Source organism: Silurus aristotelis (genome assembly GCF_946808225.1).
Source record: "Silurus aristotelis genome assembly, chromosome: 24".
Classification (NCBI taxonomy): Eukaryota; Metazoa; Chordata; class Actinopteri; order Siluriformes; family Siluridae; genus Silurus; species Silurus aristotelis.
The window spans coordinates 17999954-18022644 of NC_139597.1; the positions used below are offsets into that span (position 1 = coordinate 17999954).

At 40.8% G+C, this 22691-nt stretch overlaps 1 protein-coding gene across 1 annotated transcript in view; it reads right to left on the bottom strand.

Moving 5' to 3' along the window:
* LOC310719198 (calcium-activated potassium channel subunit beta-4-like) overlaps positions 1-22691 on the bottom strand; it is a 41385-nt gene that overhangs the window by 3289 nt on the left and 15405 nt on the right. The window contains exon 2 of the mRNA XM_083528665.1: positions 7699-7826. Within this exon, the coding sequence (XP_083384791.1) occupies positions 7699-7826 (128 nt within the window). The remainder of the gene's footprint in view (positions 1-7698; positions 7827-22691) is intronic.

Genomic DNA, 22691 nt, shown 5'->3' on the forward strand with positions numbered 1-22691 from the left:
ATCTACAGATGTGCAAATAGAAACAGTGTTTAAATGAACAAAGAGACAAAGTTCTCCAGATGTTCGAACGCTAAACCTTGCACTTTCTGTGGGTTACTTAAGATTCCACAGCAGTGTACAGGAAAAGAAATCAGGAAGCAGCTAATGGGAACATTTGAGGCAAATCTCAGCAGGTCTACCTAGCTTTCCTAGATGCTAATCTGTTCTGATGTGAAAACTCTGAATAGGTCTGATTACTCTGCTTTTCGGAGCAGCCATACATCTGTGTACTAACTCATGAAGGATGACTGGAAACAATACGACTTGATGAAAGACTCATTCAGACACAAAATGTATACAGTGATTAAAGAGCGGTTTCAGAGCATGTTTACAATCTTATCTGTGGGTTTTAAAAAAGTTCAGCATTAGTAAGACACATGTTCGACCATTGGCTGAAGGTGTGGCTAAAATCGCTGACTCAGCGATCGGCGATTTGCAACAGTGCAACGCCGTAAAAGTTAACAATGTGCTGCATTGATTTAAAAAAGTTGCCATTTGTATCGCGATGCATCCTTTTGAACGTATTTGCATATTTGATAAACCAATTTATTTATCCATAATTATTAGTATTATTTAGAAAATGACCAATATTTCGTGACCAATATTTAAGATGTCGAGTGATTTCTCCTCGCTAAACCATTTCTCTCAGCACCACTGCTGCTACGTGAATATGACGTATCGCAACACTACGGAGACCGAGGCGTGTCCTGAGAGTCCCATAGAATACAGATTTACATGGCAGAGGTAGAGCTGCGTCTTCCCGGAGACAGAACAGGAAAAGAACGTCTGGCTTTAATTCATCTTTTCGTTGCCAGCCATAAAAAGAAAACTGAAACTATCACAGCATCACCCAACCTAGAAGATTGGACTGGACGTTTTTTTTTCTACTCTTTTTAACTATCGAGTTTCAGTTTGTCTGTGATATCGGATTTTTTTAAAGTCCGATTATTAGGCATTGCACTGCATCCAGATGATTGGTTGATCGAATAACTGAATGTGTACAGGTGTTCCTTTTTAAACTGGTTTTTGCTATCATGCTAACTACTAATCAAGCTAAAAACTTGCTAGCTAGGCTAACAAGCTTGTTGTTTAAAAGCGTAAGGATCGTTGGGTGCCGTTTTTATTTCAGCACTGGTCTTAAAAAATTATTATATATAATATTATAAATATTTAGCTTAAGATCGCTAATATAAGCTATGCATCAATGTAGAGAGTGAGCTTTTCGTTAAAAAAAAAATATATTATATATATATATATATATATATATATATATATATATATATATATATATATATATATATATATATATATATATATATATATATATGAGCTTAAACTATGAGGTAAAATTTCTAGAAGTCAAAACTGAGATGTTTTTCTTTTTGCTATAAGGCTACAACTATATTGAATGCAGACTGACAGACCTAAGTGAGAATATTAACAAGAAAGTAGGACACTTTTAATATGCTGAAGAAAGTTTTGTAGCGGTCCTGGAGAAAAAACAAATGTATTTATGTAGGACATCACTTAAATCCAGTCTGGAAGTGAAGCATGCCCAGATTCCACTTCTAGGCTTCCCGTTTGTTCGCTGATCAAATAAACGAAATGAAAAGCTCAGCCACTTTGAGGATGGTTTATTATTAGTCATTACGGCGGATTTCTCTTTTTCACCTGAAGAACACTGCTGACAATAGAAAGAGGTGAGTAACCATTCCCACGGGTCAGCGAGTCGAATTACGACCGGATAATATGGGAGGCATGACTGCTAAATCGAGAATGCTATTTCAGCAAAGGGTCTTAAGATATTGCTGAAGCAACCGAGATAATAGTTTGTCCACCAGGGAGTATTTTCTCAACAAACTGCAGTCCCCCACCCCCTGGTTCCACATATTGCCTCCGCCCAGGAGGCCTGTAGTGTTGATAAGTAGCATTTATGATGCTGGAGCGCAGCTCATTCTGCAAAGAGAAAGCCCAGTGGGTAGAGAGGAGTCATGAAGGTGCCAGACACAGTAATAAAACACACCTGATGCCTCAGTAGAGGGCAAGTCTGTATCAGATTTATATTTAGTGGAAACTGGGGTTGGTTCAGTTCAGTGTGAAGAAAAACAAGATGTTTTGTTGGGATATTTAATCCAATCCAAACCAATCAGTTACTGATCAAAACGACCGGTGTTTCAACCCTCGGTATCGCCAAGCTACCTCACTTGGGGTCCTTGAGCAAGGCCTCTAACCCTCTGTGCTCCAGGGGTGCTGTATGATGGCTGACCCTGCACTCTTCTCATATCCCAGAGCTGGGGTCAATTTTCCTGTGGGTTCAATAAGATATTCTAAAATAAAATAAAAAAAAAGCCTTGTTTCCCGTTGGTGATGCAACATGCATAGTTTTTCTATTAGAGTATCAATGGCACCACATATGGCACTGCAATGGCACTGGAATTGAGGCTCATAGCTTTGATTCTCTATAAAGGATTCCAAATACTCTATTTGCGACAGAACCAAAACACCCCCCCCCCCCCGCCTTTCCAATCAGTAACCCTTTAACCACTGAGCTACTACAATTAGCTACAATTTTTGCATGTCTGAGAGCAGGGTCCGTCATGGTACTTTGCTCCTGGGGTACAGAGAGTTAAGTGCCTTACTCAAGGGCCCAATAGTAAACCACTGACTTTATGATCAGTAATCCAAAACCTTAACCACTGAACCACCACTGCCCTATAACCCCAAATTGGAAGCTGTATAGTTACGGGTACAGACACCACCACATTTATGGTTTAAATCAAGTCAACGCCCATGAGGGATTCTATTTGTGGTTCCGAAGGCACATTCTGTAACAGGAGAGATGCATTCCGCACTGTACTTTAGGTCTGCCTCCTGGGATAATGCATTGGATATCTAACAGCAGTCCTGTATTTGGAGACTGGCCAATTTACAAGAAAGTAGATCTTTTTGTGAATAGACAAACTATTCTCTGTCAAATGTGCTGTCAAGGCTGAGAGGCAGGGTGTCTGCTCCAGGCCTCGTTAGCCAAATTATCTTTCACCAGCACTGCTGCACATCAGACAACAGTGGTGTAAAGTATTTGAGTAAATGTACTTCAATAGTGTATTTAAGTAATTTTTCTGGGCTAGTTTTACTAAGTATCCAAAGATAAGTAACTTTACCTCTTTACACAACTACTTTTATGATTCAATATATGTACTGTTTACTTTACTATAATTAATTGACAATGAAGGTTACCAATTACCTTTCTGCACCTCTGAAGATGTCATCTAAATGAGGTGCTCAAACTCCCCTACCCACATCCGCTGCCTTTTACGTGCTGCTGGCCTCATTTTCAGTCTAAAGAGTGTTTGAATAAACTACATCCATATGCTTACACTAAATCCCTGTACTGCGCATAAACAAAGCATTAAACATTAAACCAGCATTTATTTACTTTCTGGCTCTTTGCGGAAATGTCGAGGGAAGGCACAGTCACGTGACTAAAAATGTGTCCTCGTTTTCTAAAGCCTTTGTTTTCACAGTCCATATTGCAATGCGAAAATGGTGTTTTCGAATATATCCACTTTGGACTTATTCATTTTAGGACTATCAAGTGCCCATTGAAAAGGAAACATTTAAATTGGAATGCCTGCCCTCAAAAGCTAAATTATATGTATCCTAAAAGTGCAAATAGGGAAGAATTTTAGAAATCAGTTCAGAAATCTCAGAAATCAATTAAATTACCCTTTTTTTGATTGCACCTATGCCTAAGTGGGAACTTTTGGGTTAGAGGTGCGATTTTCATGGGGCCTGATATTGGCAAGGACCTGAACCCCAATGTGGCGATACTGCAGTGAAAAATAAGTTTTTACCCTTTGACACACTGAAATCAGGGCTTACCTTTCAATGTACTCATTCTAGAATAGAAATTGTTTTGAATGGGAAGCATTATGTTAGTGGTTCCCATCACTCAGGACTATTTACTGGTTTTGGGGTACCATTTCTTGGGTGTCCAGGTGTTTGCTAGGGCCTAAGACAATAATTCTCAGTGTTTAAGTACGGACTATATTTTAATTTGCCCATTTGAACCCTAAGGGCAACTCCAGCCCATGAGGCAGATTTCGCAGGTTTGAGTTAAATGCGGGTATCAATGCAGACCATGCCAAACATATTTGTGTGCATAAACCATATGGACAGAGTGCAAGTTGTTTTTGTTTGATGCCTTGGAAAAATGTCTTTTCACTTCTAGGGGCTAAATTTCAGCATCCAATCCATTCAAGGCCCAGCCAGATGCAAGCTAGAAGCTAAACCAGACCTCCAGCATGGGAACATTTTAGTGGATGCTATGCTATGGGGGGGCTCTGATGGAGAAGAGCAAGGGTATAGCACGGTACCAGCCTGGTGATTTTGGGTCTTAGGTTCTATGTGGTGAGTTCCACCCACCATGCCAAGGGCAGGAACCCAAAGTAGAAGTGCTCATGCCTGTGGTTTGATCTAAATTGCAAAGTTTTTTTATACAGGCATGTAATTAGTGGCATGATGGTGCCAGCAGGGACATGGTCAACTCTGGGATCGGAGATGTTACAGCACTGCCTGGAGCACCAAGGGTTAAGGGCCATGTTTAACAGCATGAACAGTGGCAGCTTGGCAATACCTAGTTTAAAACCCCTGACCTTCCGATCATGCTCAAGAAGCTTAACCACTGAGCTACCACTTACCTACTGGACAATGGTGTAATGGTACAATGGAAGGTATAATAATTTGGTTGTATGTAGGGAATTAGGGCAGTTTTGAGGGGCTTGACTGGTCCTCCAGTAGTTGACTTTGGAGGTAAAGAGTTGTGCAAGAACCAGCGGGTGACAAGGAACTGCTTAGACCAAAGCATTGTAAATTACTCATTTTTTCTATTTTTCCTCTATAACCTCTTCATCAAAAAGAGGACAAGGTCCCACGAGAGGAAAAAAATTTTTTTTTGTTTCCTATGTTTGTTTTTTTTGTGGCACTGAAAGGAAGCTGTTCAGCCTTTTAATTTATTGAATGAAAATAAAGGAAAAGACCTTGTAACGCCTGCCACATCACCTCTTTTTATAGCAGCCGCAGAGTGCTACGTTATTCAAACACTGCTATTTTTGGACTCGGATTTTATAATGGATGTGGATGGAGTGTAACTACACTTGAATGGATTGCTGCAGTGTGCCACAAAAGGGTTTCATTCAGATATAATTATTGAGTGTGTTCGGTTTGTTGTATGTGGAGTTACAAAAGGTGAATACTGAACATCCACTGATCTGGCTTGTATATGCAAAGGGTTTTGGGTGCAGACTTATAAAGTGCTTGGTGTGCATTTTGGGAGTGAAAGACCAACTGTTCAGCCTTGAAAATAGCAATTGAGCCAAAAGCAACATATCAGCATTAACAAGCAAATTACACTTGTATCAGCGCAGTCCAAAGGTATCCCACATAAAGATTCGTAAAGAGTCACCTGGAGAACAATGAGTCAGCGGAGTTTTTCACCAGGATCACGCAGTAAATGTTTAAACTGAGAAATTTATTTAGATCTTTCCTACTGGTTATAAGTGCGTCAATCTGTCCTGGAGGATTAAAGACTGGTGAGTGTTCTATGTCCCTACAAATCACATACTTGGTTCTGCAGTGTTTATAAATGGTGCAGTGTATATTCCACTAGCTCGAGATCTTGAATTCAAGATCTAATTTAAAAAGAACCATCAAATCTTTATTGAAATCTGTATCCAGGGGTTGCAATTTTGTCTACATTGAGATTGTTCTTGGCCAAATTTGAGCTGTATTTAATAACATGAATTGCTGATCTGTAGGTCAAATCTGAGTTATAGATCAAAAGGTCAGGGTTTTATGCCCTGGTATTGCCAAGCTGCAACTCTTGTGACCCCCTGAGCAAGACCCTTAACCCTCAGTGCTTCAGGGGTGATGTACAGTACTGTATCATGGCTGATCCCAGCTTCCTAACATTGCTGGGATATGAGACGAAAACAATATTACTGTGCAAGTACATGTTTTAAGTTGTAAGCACCTTTCTTTTTTTGTTCTTTTTTGTCATGTCTGTGTATATTTTTGTTTTTTAATAGGACAAAACTCAAGGTCAACCTGGACTAAACCAATGCGGAGGGTTAAACGTGCAAGGTTTTCCTACCAGTACATTAAAAGGAAAGGCAATTTATTTTTGTTGATTGGTTTAATGCTAATTAATGGTAAATTCATGGGCAATAGTTAAAATTAAATACGTTTTGGTCTGTAAAATGGCAACTGTCAGAAGTCCAGCATTTGCATCTTCAATACAATAGAATATATACAATATGGACAAAGGTTTGTGGACACCTCATTTTTAGATACTGTAGATATGTGCTTTTAAAACACTCCATTCCATATTTTGTCCTAATAGCCCCTACTCTTCTGGGAAGATGTTTCAATAGATTTTATGCTCATTCAACCACAAGGGCATTAGCAAAGTGATAAGGGTGAAGTGAAGTGAAGTGAAGTGAAGTGAGGAGGCTTCGGAGGCTGGAGGCGGTCAGCATTAGCATTTATCCCAAAGGTGGTTGATAGGGTTGAGAGCTTTATAGCGGGCCACTCACGATCTCGCATGCCAACCCATATATTCGTGGAGCTGGCGTTAGCAGTTCAAATAAAGGGAAAATTTCATGCTAGTGCCAGATGCATCTGCTACAATTGTATGCTTTCAACTGTTTGCTAAAAAGTTTAAAAAGTTCAACATATTGCTGGGAAGGTCAGAAATACAGTTGTTCGTAGTGTATTTAGATGTTAAAATCATGTTTTAGGTTTTTAAAATATGGTATACATGAAAGGATACATGGGCATGGGAACATACTGTGAAGCAATAGAATATAGACAGCATGTAAAGGTTCTTTGCATATTACAGATTAGAGGTCATGCGATATGGGTTTATCTCTGGCTGATGACGATATATGATGAGGATTTTTTTTGGCCGATATTTGTCCAGTTAATTTTTGTCAAAAATCTAACAGTTAATTAATAAGCCTCTCCAATCAGTGCACTTTTCACAAGGTTTTGGTACCGGTGCCAACCTGTAGCCTAAACTACAGCTGGTTGAAGGATCGCTAACAATACAGTTCCAAAAAGTTACTCAAGTTCTCTCTCCAAATGTTATCGTTCTCTTTACAATGTAGCATCATATTTAACCAATAAAATATAGAAAACTAGATTAAGAATGAAGGATAAGAACTTGAAGCTGCAGGCACAACAAACTGATGGTCGGCCATCAAGCAATGTCAGGTGGTTTTTAAGCAAGTATTCTGCATCTTTAATTGGAGGCGGAGCTCACGGGCGAGAAAGAGAACAATACAGACTACTGACACCTGCTGGTACTGGATGGGTTTGTTCTCTTATGCAAGTGCAGAACAAACATGCTAGTTGGCTGTTGCTAGGTTTGGTCCATCACTATGGATAGCTAATGTACAGTAAATCCTATGCATTTAAGACTTAAGTCACGGCTAATTAAGATTTTTTAGACTTATTAGAACAATGGCCTACTTTTTTTATTCTCTTGATAAATCTTCAGTATATTTTTATTACTCTCAGCAGTTTAACTGTAACTCTTGCGTTTTCTAATGACTCAGAGGAAGAAAGAAGTGTGTGTGTGAGGAGAGTGTGATACTGTACCTCCTCTGGGGATTGAAGAAGCAGGTGAAGGACTGATTACTCCCCTCTTCACTCCAGTAGTGCTGTAACCTTAGGATGTCTTCTCGCATTTTCTGGTTATCTCGCTCGCATTTGGGAACGTAAGAACACTACAAAAAGAGAGAGAGAGAGAGAGAGAGAGAGAGAGAGAGAGAGAGAGAGAGAGAGAGAGAGAGAGAGAGAGAGAGAGAGAGAGAGAGAGAATAGTAATAATATGATCAAGGAACAGATATTTCATAATTCATAGATTCTTTTAATCCATAGACCTCTTGCAATGAGGTGAAAAATTCCCTAAAATAAGGGTCCCCAATCTACGGCCCCACACATTTGGAAAGGCCCTCTGCTCAATGCCAGAGACATATTTTGAAAATATTTTATATATTTTCTTATCTATTTTTAACAATAAAGTTTGACTTCCAACCGAAAGTACCTTATTTAATACTAGAGGTCGAGACACTGATAGTTGATCGCTGGAAATCTTGTTTTTTCAGCAAAAATCCAGACCGTTTTTCCGGTCAACTGTCATTACAAGAGTGGCCTCTGGAGGCGAATCACTGACACCAATTAATGTGTGTTTTTACTTGTGACACTGAGGGCTATATAGAGAGCGCTTTATTATATTTATTCATTAGAATTTATTATATAATTAGATGTATTAGTTAATATTTTCATATTCCTATATCAGCCCTATAGGGAGCATTGGCAGATTTTCATGATTTTATTTTTCTTACTTTTGATATTTAGTATGCAATTAATTTAATAGCAATGAAATAGGAAAAAATCTCATTATGATAGTAATAAGGCGTTTTTAATAGGTGATATATCTTGAAATGCAACGCTCATTTGTCTGTAAGGTGCAAAACAAAATAATAAACTAATCTAGCATTTGGAGGCCAAAACAATCCAGATCATCATAAAATCTCTACAATAATACTGGTAGTCACTCCAGCCCATGTCACTGTCTGTTACAGACCGACCCCCATTAAAGAAATGAAAAAAGTTTGTTGAGCCCTGTGATAAAGGCTGTAATTCCAGGATGAATCATATACCATACATAGCTAAGATATGTCTAGAGATAAGAACACTCATATTCTTTGGTCAATTTGTAGAATGCTAAAAAATAAAATAAAATAAAAAAAACACACAATATCCTGTTTAGAAATATGGATTATATGTGTGTGGTAAAATAATGGCAATCTGAAATACAGTCACCACATTGGAATTAGGGTGTGTGATACCGCTTCGGTTTTTAAAGATCAGGGCCCTTGGGCTGAAGGGAAAAACAAAAAATACAGATATCTGATTGAGTTTGCTTCACCAGTGCAACCAGGTTACCATGGAAATGCGAGGATAGGGGCAGCATGTGAGCGAATGCCTAACGTGACTGGTGCAGGGTGCTGGCTGGGTTCACAAAGACCTGCTTAACACTCGGAATATCATAACACACGGGCATGTGTGACTGTGTGAAAACTAGATATGGCTAGATATATAGTCCGTCTTTGATTGATTTCTATCCATATTATGGATGGCAAAGGATAAAAAAAAAAGTGTTGAAACATCTTCTCATTGTGTATAAGTCTGAGTATGGGCTTGTCAATGTATTCATCAATGTATTCACCAGGCTTTATCGGAAACCTCTTCACTTCAAAGAAGAGTTTTTTCTGAAGGTCAGCATCATAATGTTTGCAAATAATTGGAGAAAAGGAGCCGTTTTTTCGCCTTCCAGGAAAAATGTTATGTCTTTGGCATGTCTGTCCTTGGTGCTAAAAGTCTAAATGTGGCACTACATTGTTTCAGAAAGAAGGGTGTAATGTATATATAACTATGTATAAGTGTTAAAAGAATATATTCAAGCCGATACAAAATTGCAGAGGCTGGGTGTAAAGATCAGTGCTATCTACAAAACACTGTTTTGTCGAATTGGTTTTCTCAGAAAGCTTGCTAGCTTCAGCTCAGTGTCCAGGGTTTAAGCACAATGCTTATATAAGCCAAACTACAAGATGCAAAACTCACATCAGGCATCAACTCGCATCAAATGAAAAAAAAAATACAAATACAAAGTGTGGAGAAAGATAGGATCTGCTCATGATCCAAAGCATGCAAGTGAACAGGTAAAGCATGGTGGAGGTAGTATGGAGGCTTGAGGTTGCAAGGCTGCTCCTGTACTGACTCAGTACTGATGGAACTCATAGCTGTAGAATGAAAATATTACTAAATATGATTTTATATATATATATATATATATATATATATATATATATATATATATATATATATATATATATATATATATATACAGTGAGGAAAATAAGTATTTGAACACACTGCTATTTTGAAAGTTCTCCGACTTAGAACTCATGAAGGGGTCTGAAATTGTCATCGTAGGTGCATGTCCACTGTGAGAGACATAATCTAAAAAAGAAATCCAGAAATCACAATATATGATTTTTAAACTATTTATTTGTATGATACAGCTGCAAATAAGTATTTGAACACCTGTCTATCAGCTAGAATTCTGACCCTCAAAGACCTGTTAGTCTGCCTTTAAAATGTCCACCTCCACTACATTTATTATCCTAAATTAGATGCACCTGTTTGAGGTCGTTAGCTGCATAAAGACACCTGTCCACCCCATACAATCAGTAAGAATCCAACTACTAACATGGCCAAGACCAAAGAGCTGTCCAAAGACACTAGAGACAAAATTGTACACCTCCACAAGGCTGGAAAGGGCTACAGGGAAATTGCCAAGCAGCTTGGTGAAAAAAGGTCTACTGTTGGAGCAATCATTAGAAAATGGAAGAAGCTAAACATGACTGTCAATCTCCCTCGGACTGGGGCTCCATGCAAGATCTCACCTCGTGGGGTCTCAATGATCCTAAGGAAGGTGAGAAATCAGCCCAGAACTACACGGGAGCAGCTGGTCAATGACCTGAAAAGAGCTGGGACCACCGTTTCCAAGGTTACTGTTGGTAATACACTAAGACGTCATGGTTTGAAATTATGCATGGCACGGAAGGTTCCCCTGCTTAAACCAGCACATGTCCAGGCACGTCTTAAGTTTGCCAATGACCATTTGGATAATCCAGAGGCATCATGGGAGAAAGTCATGTGGTCAGATGAGACCAAAATAGAACTTTTGGGTCATAATTCCACTAAACGTGTTTGGAGGAAGAAGAATGATGAGTACCATCCCAAGAACACCATCTCTACTGTGAAGCATGGGGGTGGTAGCATCATGATTTGGGGGTGTTTTTCTGCATATGGGACAGGGCGACTGCACTGTATTAAGGAGAGGATGACCGGGGCCATGTATTGCGAGATTTTGGGGAACAACCTCCTTCCCTCAGTTAGAGCATTGAAGATGGGCCGAGGCTGGGTCTTCCAACATGACAATGACCCGAAGCACACAGCCAGGATAACCAAGGAGTGGCTCTGTAAGAAGCATATCAAGGTTCTGGCGTGGCCTAGCCAGTCTCCAGACCTAAACCTAATAGAGAATCTTTAGAGGGAGCGCAAACTTCGTGTTTCACAGCAACAGGCCAGAAACCTGACTGATCTAGAGAAGATCTGTGTGCAGGAGTGGGCCAAAATCCCTCATGCAGTGTGTGCAAACCTGGTGAAAAACTACAGGAAACGTGTGACCTCTGTAATTGCAAACAAAGGCTACTGTACCAAATATTAACATTGACTTTCTCAGGTGTTCAAATACTTATTTGCAGCTGTATCATACAAATAAATAATAAAAAAAAATAATACATTGTGATTTCTGGATTTTTTTTTTTTAGATTATGTCTCTCACAGTGGACATGCACCTACGATGACAATTTTAGACCCCTCCATGATTTCTAAGTGGGAGAACTTGCAAAATCGCAGGGTGTTCAAATACTTATTTTCCTCACTGTATATATATATATATACACAGTAATCCCCCGTTTATTGTGTTGGTTACAAAAACTGCCCGAGATTATCGAAAAACCGCGATAAATGCATGCAACTCCAAAAATGCTATTTCATGTATACAGTAATGTTCTTGTATTAACTTGTTTACTTTATTTTATAAATAATAATTATATTTTTTATTAATAGATTTCATTATTTTAACATAAATTCAATTCCCTATAATTTTATTGGTCTATCGTGCTATCAGCGAGAGACCGAGAAAATCAGCCAAACAAATTATTTCTGTGGCAAATGCAATTCCGCGATAAACCAAGAGTGCGAGATTCGAACCGCCGTAAAGCAGGGGATTACTATATTATATAATTTTATATATCCGATCATCTCTCAAATCGTCTCTCATATCATATTAAATGTGGCTTTGGATCATAAACAGATCCTTTCCTTCTCCACACCTTGTTTTCTTTTTTAGATTGAGGTTAAACTTGATGCCAGAGAGATTTATATATTTCAATCATTTACTGTATATTGCTATCATTATATATTGCTTGCATCTAAAAACATTTAGGAGTAACACCTTCAGGTTGCTGGTGATGTTACTGACTTGCTTTTGGGTTTTTCTTCACCAATTTTCCAAATTGCTGTATTAGACATGCCCATTTTCACAGTCAGTGATACAGGGTACACCTTAGCAATAAGTCACATGTTGATGACTTGAAAAATAGGTGGGTTTAAACAAAGTGTCATGTTCTCAGTTGTTTAACACATTTAAATATAACTTGCAGCAAGTTAAAGCTGAAATATTACGCTATGAATATGTATCGAATTATTCCCAGATCATCTATTCCCTTCATTTTTCAGCATTTTTCTCAGATGCACTGCTACAAGTTGCAGCATAAGTTCATGCTGCAAAAAGCTGGTCGTTTAACCAATCAGATTTCGAATTAATAACTCCGGGGCCCTCTAGCAGGCATCCAAAAACGTCTGCATTTTGATTGGACGGTCAGGGAGCACACTAGTCAGACCTCGACCGGCATCTGTAGCAAACTGCACAAGCTCCAAGTGAATTTACCGGTCACCAGAAGTGTAGTCCTATAATGGGACCTCTCCATGGTGCTGGAGGGGCTGGACCAACAGCCTTTTAAGCCCCTAGGGGATATCTCCCTTCTTCTTCTTCTTCTTTCGGCTGCTCCCATTAGGGGTCGCCACAGCGGATCATCCGTCTCCATACCACCCTGTCCTCTATATCTGCCTCTTTTACACCAACTACCTGCATGTCTTCCCTCACCACATCCATGAACCTCCTCCTTGGCCTTCCTCTTTTCCTCCTACCTGGTGGCTCCATCTTTAGCATTTTTCTAATATATATATTTCAATATAATTCATGTCCCTTCTCTGCACATGTCCAAACCATCTCAATCTCGCCTCCCTCACCTTGTCACCAAAACATCCTACATGTGCTGTCCCTCTAATAAACTCATTTCTAATCTTGTCCATCCTCGTCACTCCCAACGAAAACCTCAACATCTTCAGCTCTGCTACCTCCAGCTCCACCTCCTGTCTTTTACTCAATGCCACTGTCTCTAATCCATACAACATCGCAGGTCTCACCACAGTCCTATAAACTTTCCCTTTCATTCTTGCAGATACTCTTCTATCACAAATCACTCCTGTCACTCTTCTCCACCCACTCCACCCTGCCTGCACTCTTTTCTTTACTTCCCTAACACTCTCCATTACTTTGCACTGTTGACCCCAGGTACCTGAACTCCTCCACCTTCTCCACCTCTTCTCCCTGCAACCGCATCACTCCACTGCCCTCCCTCTCATTCACACACATGTACTCTGTCTTACTCCTACTGACTTTCATTCCCCTTCTCTCCAGCGCATATCTCCACCTCTCCAGGCTCTTCTCAACCTGCTCTCTACTCTCACCACAAATCACAATATCATCTGCAAACATCATAGTCCAGGGAGACTCCTGTCTGACCTCATCCGTCAACCTGTCCATCACCACTGCAAACAGGAAAGGGCTCAGGGCCGAACCTTGATGCAGTCCAACCTTCACCCTGAACCAGTCTGTCGTACCTACTGCACACTTTACTGCCGTCACACTGTCCTCATACATGTCCTGCACCACCCTCACATACTTCTCTGACACACCTGACTTCCTCATACAATACCACAACTCCTCTCTCGGCACCCTGTCGTACGCTTTCTCTAAATCCACAAATACACAATGCAGCTCCTTCTGTCCTTCTCTATACTTCTCCATCAACATCCTCAAAGCAAATAAGGCATCTGTGGTGCTCTTCCTCGGCATGAAACCATACTGTTGCTCACAGATGGTCACCTCTTCTCTCAGCCTGGCTTCCACTACTCTTTCCCATAACTTCATGGTGTGACTGATCAACTTAATTCCCCTGTAGTTACTGCAGGTCTGCACATCTCCCTTATGCTTAAAGATCGGTACCAGCACACTCCTTCTCCATTCCTCAGGCATCCTCTCCCCTTCCAGAATCCTGTTAAACAATCTGGTTAAAAACTCCCCTGCCATCTCTCCTAAACATCTCCACGCTTCTACCGGTATGTCATCTGGTCCAACCGACTTTCCATTCTTCATCCTCTTAATCGCTGCTCTCACTTCGCTGATTTTCTTCATGAGTTTGCTTGTTTTCTCTCAGACCTCTTGATCAGTTTTGATAAAGTGCTGCTTGTAGGAGATTTTAATATTCATGTAGATGATGCAAACGATGCCCTAGGATTATCATTTGTCTATTTACTAAACTCTTTTGGAGTTAAACAAAACGTCACCAGACCAACCCACCGTTTTAACCACACACTAGACTTAATAATATCCCACGGAGCAGACGTCACTGATATAGATATTTTACCCCAGAGTGATGACATCACAGACCATTATCTCCTACTGTACACACTACCGGTAGAGCAGATTAACCGTGTTTCACCACGGTATCGACTTGGTAGGACTATTATTCCAACCACTAAGGACAGATTCATAAATAACCTGCCTGATTTATCTCAGTTTCACATTAAACCCATAACTGCTGATCATCTTGATGAGATGGCGAACAACATAGACCTTATCCTCACTAGCACTTTAGACACTGTTGCCCCCATCCGGTTAAAAAAGGTTCGAGAACAAGCACCTGCACCTTGGTATAATAGTCATATGCATGCCCTAAAGAGAACAACACGTAATCTGGAGAGAAAATGGAGGAAAACTAAATTGAAGGTATTTAGAATTGCGTATAAAGACAGTATGCTTAGCTACAGACAGGCGCTAAAAGCTGCTAGAGCTAAACACCTGAGCAAACTCATAGAAAATAACAAAAACAATCCCAGGTTCCTTTTCAGTACAGTCGCTAAATTAACAACAAATCAGGGATCTGAAAAATGTGTTCCATCACAGTTTAGTAGTGAAGACTTTATAAATTTCTTCACTGAAAAAATAGATAACATTAGAAAAACAATTGTGGCAGTTCAACATCTGACAGCATCTCCCGACACAATCGTACTTACAACCCCACAACTACACTGTTTTACATGTATAGGACAGGAAGAGCTGTATGATGCTATTATGAAAGCTAAATCAACAACATGTCAGTTAGATCCAATTCCCACTAAACTACTGAAGGAAGTGTTATATACAGCTGGTGAGCCTCTTCTCCATATTATTAACTCCTCACTATCGTTAGGTCATGTCCCTAAATCCCTCAAGTTAGCAGTTATTAAGCCCCTCATTAAAAAACCTAATCTGGATCCAAACACGCTATCGAATTACAGACCAATTTCAAATCTCCCATTTATGTCTAAGATTTTAGAAAAGATTGTCGCTGCCCAGTTATGTAACCACTTGCAGGAGAACAATATTTTTGAAGAGTTTCAGTCAGGTTTTAGGCCCCATCATAGCACAGAAACTGCTCTAGTTAAAATCACTAACGACCTGTTTTTAGCTTCAGACCAAGGCTACATCTCCCTATTAGTTTTACTAGATCTTAGTGCTGCTTTCGACACATAGATCATGATCTTCTCCTCGATCGCTTACAGAATTACATCGGTATTCAGGGACAGGCATTAAGCTGGTTTAAACCCTACCTGTCCAATCGTTACCATTTCGTAGATTTAAATGGAGAGCTATCCAGGATAATGCTAGTAAATTATGGCGTGCCACAAGGGTCAGTTCTAGGACCCCTGCTTTTTACAATATACATGCTTCCATTAGGAAATATTATTAGAAGGCATGGAATTAGCTTCCATTGTTATGCTGATGATACCCAGCTATATATTTCATCCAAACCAGGCGATACAGCTCAATTAGCTCGCATAACTGAGTGTGTTGAAGAAATAAGAGATTGGATGACCCATAACTTTCTGCTATTAAATTCTGATAAAACGGAGATTTTGCTCATCGGCCAAAAAAATAGTACACAGAAGCTCCAGCATCTCAGCCTGCATTAAGACGGTTGTTCTGTAACTACTAGTTCAACGGTAAAAGACCTGGGCGTTATTTTAGACAGCAACTTATCTTTCAAAAATCACATCAATCAAGTTACAAAAACAGCCTTCTTTCACCTTAGAAATATTTCTAAGCTAAGAAATATGTTATCTATATCTGATGCAGAGAAGCTCGTCCATGCGTTTATGACCTCTAGAATAGACTACTGTAATGCATTACTAGGTGGATGTCCTGCATCATTAATAAACAAGCTTCAGTTAGTTCAGAATGCCGCAGCAAGAGTTCTTACTAGGTCAAGAAAATACGATCATATAACCCCAATCTTATCGTCCCTACATTGGCTTCCTATTAAGTTTCGAATAGACTACAAACTACTGCTACTCACTTATAAAGCACTAAATGGTTTGGCTCCCATGTATCTATCCAGTCTTTTAACACGCTACAATCCGTCACGCTCCCTGAGATCTCAAAACTCTGGGCTTCTAGTAGTTCCTAGAATAGCAAAGTCCACTAAAGGCGGTAGAGCATTTTCACATTTAGATCCTAAACTCTGGAATAGTCTTCCTGACAGTGTTCGGGGTTCAGATACACTCTCCCAGTTTAAGTGTAGATTAAAAACATATCTTTTTAGCAAAGCCTACACATAACACACATCACACACATCACATCACAACCTTGTGCTCCAGAATATATGATTACATGCACATTATCAACTTGTGCTGTTAATATCATGAACAGCAGCTACGCTAATTCCTCTCCACTGCTTCTCTTTCTCTCCCCATCCCGAGGCATCCTGAGGTTTGGCCAGCTCCAGTCACGTCCCACCTCGTGAAGATTATGGACCTATGGATGATCATGGAGAAGTAGATGCCGAGTGTTTAAAGGCCCTGGCATGGAGAAGCTGATGCTGGATCTATGATGATCACAAATTGTTCTGTATTGTTGAAAGATTTATGACCAAACTCTTGATGTCACCCATATGAGGATGGGTTCCCCTTTGAGTCTGGTTCCTCTCAAGGTTTCTTCCTCATATCATCTAAGGGAGTTTTTCCTTGCCACTGTCGCCACGGCTTGCTCATCAGGGACAAACGCACACCATTCACCTTCACTGTTGTTTTCTGTAAAGCTGCTTTGAGACAATGTCTGTTGTGAAAAGCGCTATACAAATAAACTTGACTTGACTTGACTTGACTTCCTCCTTACTAATCCTATCTACATCCTGCTTCACCAACTCCACATCCTCCAACCTTCTCTCTCTCTGATTTTCCTCATTCATCAGCTGCTCAAAATACTCCCTCCATCTTCTCAACACACTCTCCTCACTAGTCAACACATTTCCCTCTCCATCCTTTATTGCTCTAACTTGCAGTACATCCTTCCCAGCTCGGTCCCTCTGCTTGGCCAATCGGCACAAATCCTTTTCTCCTTCCTTAGTGTCCAACCTCTTATACAGTTCCTCATATGCCTTTTCCTTGGCTTTCGCCACATCCCTTTTAACCTGCTGCCGCATCTCCTTGTACTCCTGCCTACTTTTCTCATCACTCTGTCGATCCCACTTCTGTTTTGCCAACCTCTTTCCCCTAATGCTCTCCTGCACTTCCTCATTCCACCACCACGTCTCCTTGTCTTGCTTTCTATTTCCAGATGTCACACCAAGTACTTTTCTAGCTGCCTCCCTCATCACTCCTGCAGTAGTTGCCCAATCATCCGGCACCTCTTCACCACCACCAAGCCCCTGTCTGACCTCTTCCCTGAACCTCACACTACACTCTTCCTCCTTCAGTTTCCACCATCTTATTCTTCTTTCAAACCTTACTTTCCTCCTCTTCTTCTTCGCCTCCAAAACCATCCTACAGACCACCATCCGATGCTGTCTAGCTACACTGTCCCCCGCCAACACCTTACAGTCTCCAATCTCCTTCAGGTTGCATCTCCTACACAGAAGATAATCCACCTGTGTGCACCTTCCTCCACTCTTATACGTCACCCTATGATCCTCCTTCTTCTTAAAATACGTGTTCACCACTGCCATTTCCATCCTTTTAGCAAAATCTACCACCATCTGCCCTTCCACATTCCTCTCCTTAAAACCGTACCTACCCATCACCTCCTCATCACCTCTGTTCCCTTCACCTACATGCCCATTAAAGTCTGCCCCAATCACCAATCGTTCTTTCCTAGGTACACCATCTACCACTTCATCTAATTCACTCCAGAATCTTTCTTTCTCCTCCATCTCACAGCCAACTTGTGGAGCATAGGCACTGATGACATTTATCATCATCCCTTTAACTTCCACCTTCACGATCATCACCCTATCAGAAACTCTCTTCACCTCCACTACACTCTTACTGTACTCTTCCTTCAGAATCACCCCTACACCATTTCTCTTCCCATCCACACCATGATAAAACAGTTTAAACCCACCTCCAATGTTCCTGGCCTTACTCCCTTTCCACTTGGTCTCCTGAACACACAACACATCTACCTTTCTCCTCTCCATCATATCAGCTATATCTCTCCCTTTACCCGTCATAGTACCAACATTTAAAGTACCAACCCCAACCTCTACTCTCCTAAACTGCTCCTTTTCCTGCCGTCTCTGTAGACGCCTTTCTCCTTCTCCTCCTTCAGCCAACAGTAGCCCAATTTCCACCGGTACCCTGTCGGCTAACGATACCTGTGGCGGTCGTTGTTAACCCGGGCCTCGACCGATCCGGTATGAAATTCTCATTTGTGATCCGCATATTTGATTTGGCACGTTTTACGCTGGATGCCCTTCCTAACGCAACCCTCCCCATTTACCCGGGCTTGGGACCGGCACTAAGAGTACACTGGCTTGTGCCCCCCTAATGGCTGGGTTTAGGGGATAGGGGATATCTCCCTTGAACTCCCTTAAACTCCTGTCCTTCAAGACACTGCTGACTACTGCTGACACAGTAGACAAAATTGATTTTGGTTGAGGAACAAAATTAACTTTTCAAGAAAAGCTGGACATCATGAGGAAAGGTTGGCCAAACAGTTCAATACATTTCAGCTTTAGGGTTCATAAATTCCACAGGAAAACCACAATGCACAGCAAAAATGCAGAGGGTCATTTTATGAGGTTAATATCGATGCTTCTGTTGGAGATGATGTATGCGGGTGGCTTCAGTGAAAGGAGACTTGTTGTGTGCATTGGGATTCCTGTGAGTGCTCTGTTCTACTGCGTTTCTCTCTAATACTGATGTCCTATTCATCATGTTCATGCTTTTGTCTGCTTGACAGAACGAGACAAATGTGTGTATCTTAAAACGACCCCTAACACACTGATGACAAATGCCTTGCTGAGGAACCTGAAGGTGAAGAAGACATGGCCAAGTATGTTTTCAGACCTGAACCCCATTGAGCACCTGTGGTTAGCCTCAAGCGGAAGGTGGAGAAGCACCATGTGTCTAACATCCAGCAGCTCTGTGATGTCATTATTGGAGAAGTGGAAGAGGATCCCAGCAACAACCTGTGCAGCTCCGGTGAATTCCATGCCCAGGAGGATTAAGGCAGTGCTGGATAACAATAGTACTCGCTCAAAATATTGACGCTTTGGACATAGTTTTGGCATGTTCACTTAGGGTGTACTCACTTTGGTTGCCAGTAATTTAAACAATAATGGCTGTATGTTGAGTTATTTTCAGAGAAATATATAAATATAAAATGTAGCACAGGCAGGTTGATGATTTGTTGTTCGGCAGTAAAGTTCTGGTTATTATTTATTCACTCAAGTCACACTGTTGTTCTTCCCTGTAGCTTTTCTCGGCATATTAGAAGTAGCCATCAATAATTCCGCTCTTCTGACACACGGCAGTTTCTGTTTGAATTGTTAAGATGAGCTTCATCACTCAAACTGGATCACCATCTGGGAGCTGTCTTGAGAGGCCACTAAAGCAATACGCATGAAGATAAATAGATCTACTGCAGACTGCCGCGGGGCTAAAGGTCCTAAACCAACAAAAAACAATGTGTGCACGTGTGTGTAGCTCGAGCCTCAGTTCTCTCAAATTCGACTTTACTTCACATGAAAAACTGGTGTTAGCTGCATGGTAGAAGACCAGTGTCTGGTAAAATGATGTATTTTAGGGTAGAAAGTTTCAAAAACCAAAGCACCAATCAAGGAACTATAGTAAGACGATTATATTATTATATGATACGACTGACACAAAACCTGGCCTGTTCATCCTGCCAGAGTCACCTACTGGTCATCAACTGGAATGACAGGCTGTGTCTCAATTAGTCGATATGGTCACAACAGGTAAAATATTATTCCACCAAAAGTAAAAATGCTTCATTTAAACTTTCGCTTGAGTAAAAGTACAAAAGTATTTGTCTTCAAATGTACTCAAGTATCCAAAGTACCCACTCCACCCTGCCTGCACTCTCTTTTTCACTTCTCTAACACACTCTCCATTACTTTCCACTGTTGACCCCGGGTACCTGAACTCCTCCACCTTCTCCACTTCTTCTCCCTGTAACTGCACCCCTCCACTGCCCTCCCTCTCATTCACACACATGTACTCTGTCTTACTCCTACTGACTTTCATTCCCCTTCTCTCCAGTGTGTACCTCCACCTCTCCAGGCTCTTCTCAACCTGCTCCCTACTCTCACCACAAATCACAATATCATCCACAAACATCATAGTCCACGGAGACTCCTGTCTGACCTCGTCCAACAACCTGTCAATCACCACTGCAAACAGGAAAGGGCTCAGAGCCGATTCTTGATACAGTTCAACCTCCACCATGAACCAGTCTGTCGTTCCTACTGCACACTTCACTGCTGTCACACTGTACACATACATGTCCTGCACCACCCTCACATACTTCTCTGACACACCAGACTACCTCATACAATACCACAACTACTCTCTTCACCTTGTCGTATGCTTTCTCTAAATCCAGAAGCACAATGTAACTCCTTCTGACCATCTCTATACTTCTCCATCAAAGTTTTTGAAGCACATAATTTATTCCTCTCTAAATGTTCTGCTTGCTGTTTAACTGACACTAAACTGTATGTTAGTGATAAGTAGATCCCACTAATCAAACATGTTTAGAACATTGTGTGTGCTCGACCCAAATAGAAATACTTCAGTAAAGTACATTTTGGTTGTAGGTACAAAATGTATGGGGAGCGTCGGTACACAGCCATTTTCAGATCTCTCAAGAGATGTTCAATCAGGTTCAGGTCTGAGCTCTGGCTGGGCCACTCAAGGAAATTCACAGAGTCGTCCCATAGCCACTCCGTTATTATCTTAGCTGTGTTCAGGATCGTTGTCCTGTTGGAAGATGAACCGTTGTTCCAGTCTGAGGTCCAGAGCACTCTGGAGCAAGTTTTCATCAAAAAAGTCTCCCCACAGCATGACGCTGCCACCACCATGCTTTACTGTAGGAATGGTATTGGCCTAGTGATGAGCAATGCCTGGTTTCCTCCAGAATTCCCTGGTTTCCTCCATCTCCCACAATTGCTCAGTTTAACCTGGCGACTCCGCTCTAGGAAGAGTCCTGGTGGTTCCAAACCTTTTCCATTTACATATGATGGAGGCCACTGCACTCACTAGGACCTTCAATGCTGCAAAAAATTCTGTCCCCCTCCACAGATCTGTGTCTCGATACAATCCTGTTCCAGAGGTCTACAAACAATTCCTTGGACTTCATGGCTTGGTTTTCTCTGACTTGCACTAATAATTGTGGGACCTTCTGTAGACCGGTTTGTACTTTTCCAACTCGTGTCCAATCAACTGTATTTACCACAGGTGAACCAATCAAGATGAAGAAAACACCTCAAGGATGATCAGTGGAAACAGGATGCACCTGAGCTCAGTTTTGAGTGTCATGGAAAAATCTTTTTTCAGTTTTTATTTTTGATATAATGATCAAATCTGTATTCTGTTTTGTTTTCTGGGGTGCTTTTTGGATCATTTGTTGTGTCTCCATCTCTCACGGCTGAATGAGTGTTGTTTATTATAGCTCTGCTAACACAAATGCTCGGCTTCTCTGAAAACTGAGCAGAGACTTATTTGCTTCATTCCATGCACACCGGAACTCAAATGTGTGCGAAATACGTCTGAATCTTTTCTTTCCACCGAATTCCTCTCTAAAAGATCACAATCATCTTAAATTGTCTCAAATGAAAAATCTGTTTCACCCAGGAATTTAAAGAACATCTAATATGAAGGTCTTCATCATGCACTAGTGTTATTTTAATGGATATGGCAAATCAATACCATACTGACTGAGGATCAGTTATGAATCCTTGTAAATAAAAAAATAATAATAAATGGGGGAAAGGGGAAATATTGTCTTGAAAGTAAACTTGTGGCATTTTAAGGCTGAAGCAGACAAGCTGAGTAAACAATCACTGAGACATCATCCTTTACTTTTAAAGAGCAAGATTGAGAAGGAGAGGTACGCACTGCACCTCTCCTTCTCAATCTTGCTCTTTTGCAAAGCCACATGCTAACCAAAAGAAGAAGAAGCAAAAAATACAGCATCATCAGCAGTGTAGCTGCCTCATTCTGAGAGGAAAAGAGAGAAAAAGAGAATGGATGTAATAAGTTAAAGG